Source organism: Prionailurus bengalensis, chromosome A2, assembly GCF_016509475.1.
Source record: "Prionailurus bengalensis isolate Pbe53 chromosome A2, Fcat_Pben_1.1_paternal_pri, whole genome shotgun sequence".
NCBI lineage: Eukaryota > Metazoa > Chordata > Mammalia > Carnivora > Felidae > Prionailurus > Prionailurus bengalensis.
This window is the reverse complement of record NC_057348.1, coordinates 135,400,166-135,406,165: the sequence shown is the minus strand read 5'-3', so window position 1 is coordinate 135,406,165 and position 6,000 is coordinate 135,400,166. Positions and strand designations below refer to the sequence as shown.

At 40.5% G+C, this 6,000-nt stretch overlaps 1 protein-coding gene across 1 annotated transcript in view; it reads right to left on the bottom strand.

Moving 5' to 3' along the window:
• Positions 1–1,399: 1,399 nt before the first annotated feature.
• The window catches only part of CFTR (CF transmembrane conductance regulator), a 160,889-nt gene continuing 156,288 nt past the window's right edge, over positions 1,400–6,000 (bottom strand). The window contains exons 24-26 of the mRNA XM_043589556.1: positions 5,289–5,461; positions 4,578–4,683; positions 1,400–3,108 (exon numbers count right to left, since the gene is read on the bottom strand). Of these exons, the coding sequence (XP_043445491.1) occupies positions 2,908–3,108; positions 4,578–4,683; positions 5,289–5,461 (480 nt within the window). The 3' untranslated portion in view covers positions 1,400–2,907. The remainder of the gene's footprint in view (positions 3,109–4,577; positions 4,684–5,288; positions 5,462–6,000) is intronic.

Genomic DNA, 6,000 nt, shown 5'->3' with positions numbered 1-6,000 from the left:
TCAAAAGGTGGAGGCAATCTAAATTGACAAATGAATAAACAAAATGTGGTGTATACATACAATGGAATATTACTCAGCTTTAAAAAGTAAGAAAACTCTGACATATGCTACAACATGATGAGCCTTGAAGCCATGATAAGTGTAATAATCCAGTCACAAAAGAGCAAATATCATAAGATTCTACTCAGATGAGGTACTTAGTCACATTCACAATGATAGAACATGGAATGGTGATTGCCTGGGGCTAGGAGGAGGGAAGAATAGCATTTTAATGGCTACAGAGTTTCAGTTTTGCAAGATGAAACACATTCTGTGGATGGAGGGTGATGATAGCTATACAACAATGTGAATGTATTTAAGGCCACAGAATTATGCACTTAAAGAAGGTCGAGTTTAGGTTATGTATATTTCACAGCAGTTTTATTTTTTATATGAAATTTATTGTCACATTGGTTTCCATACAACACCCAGTGCTCATCCCAACAGGTGCCCTCCTCAATGCTCATCACCCACCCTCCTCTCCCTCCCCCACCCCCCATCAACCCTCAGTTTGTTCTCAGTTTTTAAGAGTCTCTTATGGTTTGGCTCCCTCCCTCTCTAACCTTTTTTTTTTCCTTCCCCTCCCCCATGGTCTTCTGTTAAGTTTCTCATGATCCACATGAGTGAAAACATATGGTATCTGTCTTTCTCTGCATGACTTATTTCACTTAGCATAACACTCTCCAGTTCCATCCACGTTGCTACAAAGGGCCATATTTCATTCTTTCTCATGGCCACGTAGTATTCCATTGTGTATATAAACCACAATTTCTTTATCCATTTATCAGTGGATGGACATTTAGTCTCTTTCCATAATTTGGCTATTGTTGAAAGGGCTGCTATAAACATTGGGGTGCAAGTGCCCCTATGCATCAGCACTCCTGTATCCCTTGGGGAAATTCCTATTAGTGCTACTGCTGGGTCATAGGGTAGATCTATTTTTAATTTTTTGACAAACTTCCACACTGTTTTCCAGAGCGGCTGCACCAGTGTGCATTCCCACCAACAGTGCGAGAGGGTTCCTGTTTCTCCACATCCTTGCCAGCATCTATAGTCTCCTGATTTGTTCAATTTAGGCACTCTGGCGTGAGGTGGTATCTGAGTGTGGTTTTGATTTGTATTTCCCTGATGAGGAGCAATGTTGTGCCTGTTGGCCATCTGGATGTCTTCTTTAGAGAAGTGTCTATTCATGTTTTCTGTCACAGCAGTTTTAAAAAAGTTTCTTAAGAGTATCTTAACTCACGTGGGATCCCCAAGAAGCTGTATTTAAAGAAATGAGTCATGTTTTGTGTTCCATGATACTTAGAGACTGAAGAGATCAGTGAGACATGATTAGTGAACACATCTGATAACAGCTAAATTTCACACAAATATACAGATTTTATTGGCACATGGTATTTTCTTACAGTAATAAATAGAATCCAATCTTAACGGTTAGTTTGGAGTTGGGAAGGCATGTGTCCTTGACAGGAGCGGTCAGATTTTGTGGTACCATTTTCTTCAGAAGAGCTTCTAAGAGGGAACATGTGTGTTGGCAGGGAATCATAGAGGTGTGAAAATCTTTGGGAGCCCTAATGCTTCTCTCTACACCATCAAGGTAATTCATGGCCTCTGGTCAACATCCCCCAAGGTTTTTTTTTTTCCCTTCAGCCTTAACATAATATCACAAAAAATAACTAGCGCCATAAAAGTCAACATTTCAAATATAAAATTCTTTTAATACAAATATAATTCATATAATCATTTTAAAATACAGGCATTTATGTGAGTTTGAAATATTAAAATAAATATTTCCTAGAGAAAATTTTATTTGCATCACAGAATTATAAAACAGAAGCGTATAAAATGAATTGCTTGCCTCTTCTATGTGTCTCCCATTATGTGCCCCACTCAGTCTGTACAGTAGGAAATGCATGCGGCCTTAAACTATACAGCATAGCCCTACATACACCTAGATCTTTGAATTTCATGTGTATCTACCCACAGCGCCCACAGCCTATCTGCCTGCACACTCTCTTCCCAGAGCTTCTGGGGTAAGAAGGGTTTTCCTGCACCAATTTGCCTTAAAGCATTTTTTCCAGTCATCCTCTGTTCAGAGGTCTTATGAGCTTGTTACTTTCTGGAAGCTGGGAAAAGTCATGTCAACTTCTGCATCAAGGGAATTATCCTGCTACATCGGACTATAACAGCCCTTTTCCCAGGTAAGGGATGTACTTTGTCTGAGTTATTTGGATTTTTGGTAGAGCAGTGAGTGGTATTAACCCTTTCCCAAATCAGGAAGTTCTCTCTCCTGATACCTCGATGTTAACATGGTGTATATTTTGACAAGCTGATGTGTGACTCTTGGGGTATTCTAACACTTGCTTGGAAACAGAACAGTCTGAATATTTAACAGACAATATAGTTGTGTTCTTAAATATCTTGGAGAGAGTACAGGAAAAGGGATATAAACTTACATAAGCCACTAAAGTTTCCAGTTACCATTAATTAATCATATCTCTAAATAGTGTGATTACAGTTCTTCTCCAATAATACAAATTAGCAAGTCTCACTAAACAGTAAGTTGAACAATGAGGCTGGCTGATGTTGATAGCCACCTTTCCAATGACTACCAAAGGGAAAAAGTTTTCAGGAAGATCTGGCTTGCAAACACAAGTGGTAAATCTTCAAGGATTTGGAGTACCTTTCACACAATTTGCCCACTGCCAGGAAGCCACTTATCCAGACCCATCTGAGCATCCTTAACTCCTCTTATCAAAATTTTTCCTTTTAAAGATAAACATTACACATCGTAGTTTTCTGAGGCAGAAAATGTTTTCTCCTCCAATTTCATAAGCAAACATCCCATGCAAATATTTGCACTGCTCTCTAAAGCCTTGTTTCATGCACTTCTTCTTCCGTCTCCTCCTTCAGAGCAGCAATTTTGGAACGAGACTTGTGCCTGCTGGAGTTCCTGGTGGGGAAGAACCTGAGCCGTTCTGAGGGGCCGATGGCCTGGCGGAAGAGGCTCTTCTCACTCAGCAGCTTCTGGATGGAATCGTACTGCCGCACCTTGTTCTCCTCTATGACCTACGGAAGTGGCCGTTAGTGAGATCTCGGACAGAAGGCAGGGTGGACCAGAGCAAGGGCAGAAACTGGTATAGGCTTAGAGGAAGAGAAAAGCCGAAAAGGAAACACAGTGTCCACAGGCTGGCAGTCTGAACAGTCAGAGATATCTCCTTTCGTTGCTGAGTCCTCTTGCTTTATTGAGCTTCTCCCTTTGGAAAATTAGCTATATTTTCTACTGAGCAGCTGGAAGACTTTTGTTTTTTAATTACTATAGTACTGAGCACTGTGCTTCTTCAGAGAACTTTAAAGGAACTAACATTGCTTGCTCAGCCAGAAAGACCTTTGACAGATCCTCATATGTGACCTTAAAAATGAATGTAGAGGTGCCTGGGTGGCTCAGTCGGTTAAGTGTCTGACTTTTGCTCAGGTCATGATCTCACGGTTAGTGAGTTCGAGCCCCGCATCAGGCTCTGTGCTGACAGTTTGGAGCCTGGAGCCTGCTTCAGATTCTGTGTCTTCCCCTTTCTCTCTGCCCCTCTCTCTCTTGCACTCTTTCTCTCTCTCTCTCTCTCTCTCAAAAATAAACGTTAAAAAAAAAAAAAACACCAAAAAAAAAAAAAAGAATGTTAAGTCCACAGCATGACAAAGAATTGAGCCTCTTCAACAGGGGACTTGAAGCTTAACAATTCCAAATTGGTCAGGATTTGCGTGAGTTTAAAATGCCTCCCTCACATGTTCAAGTTGAGCAAACGCAAGGCCAGAGGATAGAAAGGCTATACCCAATCTCCTGAACCCGACCATGGCAGGGCAAGAGGCTGTGGGTCGGCCCCATAATTTGTCACTTGAAGCTTAGTAATAATAATGGTAATAACAATCCTTCAGTAAGAAAAGAATTTACCTCCAGGAGCCTCAAAAGCCTTAATGGAAATGATGTGATACATCATCCTCAGAATTTCCTTGTGACTAAACCCAAGGGAATTTGTAAACATGACTTGAAAGAATCTGTGACAGTTTTGAAAGCACAGTAAGAAGGTGTTTGGGAGAGGCACTTACCTGAGCTCCAAATAATGATGAGAAGAATAAAATGAGTCTTTCAACTACTGCATTAAAACCACACATCAGATTGCAAGGCAATCCAGGCCTCTCCTGGACCCCATCCAAGGGAGATTTAGTCATTAAAAGCATCAGGACTTAGACCTTATTATGACTTGATCCCCAAATAAAGGACTCAATGTACAGATGTTTCAATTTATTAATGTTACCTAGTAATATTCTGATATTTGAGATTTACTGGATTCTAACCTCACCTCATAGCTCAAATCAAAGTGAGAAATTATGTAACTATTCGGAATAAAGCTGGATGGCTGTGTGACACGTATTTGAAAGAACTTGTACATTGTTGTGTTGTGATTTGCAGGAAGTCCCACATGAGATATTGTTATCAAGAAATAAAGGAGAAATGAGATCTTAAGCAAGTTGTCAACACTCACTAAAAATCGTTGACATTCCAACATAGCTTCTATCCTGTGTTCAGAGAGGATTACTGTGCAATCTGCAAATGCTTGTTTCAGGGTTCTTCGAATGATTTGGTATGTTCTAGAAAAGAAAGAAAACAACACATATAACATCACAGAAGGTCCAAAATCTGCCTTTATCCTTGATGACATACCCACTGACCCATCAGTTTAGTTCTTTAAATTACTTATCTTTCTTTGAATACTCTTATTAACATAATGCTGATTTAGAGTTGGCCACAATCAGCTTCCCAACCATGGGGCAGATTCTAAGTTTCCATAAATAAATAGGACAGATATTTTGAAGAAAATTTCACAAATAAGTACATTTTATTATCATGTGGAATCACTAATGGTTCTTTTGTGCTCTAAAAAGTCTTATCATATAAATGGCACATAAAGGAAAATCATAAGAATCAGATTATGCCTATGTAACTAAGTATTTCATCATGTTTTGACAAGGGGGAGAATTTGTATGAAATTCCAAAATTATACTCAGAAGAGAACACAGGGCTCTTATACCAGGATATAAGCACTTGTGCTCACATCATATAGTGACTTTTCCACTGGGTGGTCATTTCATATGTAGTGAGGGATCCTCCACTTGCAGACATGACCGCCTAATGGGAACCGGTATCAGTATGAAGTAGGCTTCAAAGATTAAATGGCAGGAATTCTGAAACTCACATTGGATCCAAATGAGCACTAGGTTCATCAAGCAGTAAGATTTTTGCCTTACTGAGAACAGATCTGGCCAAGCACATCAACTGCTTGTGGCCATGGCTTAGGACATAACCCCCATCCACCAGGACAAAATCGAGCTTCCCAGGAAATTGCTCTATCACAGATCTGAGTCCAACCTGCAGAAAAGAGAGAAAACATTAGATAATTGAGATACCACAAGGTTAAAGACACTCGAGAGGTTGACAGTCTAAAAAGACACAAGGCAGGGGCGCCTGGGTGGCACAGTCGGTTAAGCGTCCGACTTCAGCCAGGTCACGATCTCGCGGTCCGGGAGTTCGAGCCCCGCGTCGGGCTCTGGGCTGATGGCTCAGAGCCTGGAGCCTGTTTTGCATTCTGTGTCTCCCTCTCTCTCTGCCCCTCCCCCGTTCATGCTTTGTCTCTCTCTGTCCCAAAAATAAATAAACGTTGAAAAAAAAAAAAGACACAAGGCAGTCTGAAAGTTTAAATTTTATATCAACCACCCATCACCCCTGCTATTTGGGTTTGATTGAACCAAAGTCTACATATAATCTTTGCGGCTCTAAAGGATAAGCCTATGACTTGTTTCAGCTCTGTACTTAATTTGGGAAGTTTTCAGTGAGTGCTTATTATGTGCCAGGTACTCCTCATAGGGGTTGAAGAAATCATAAATGGCACATGGCCCCCTCAAGGCTCA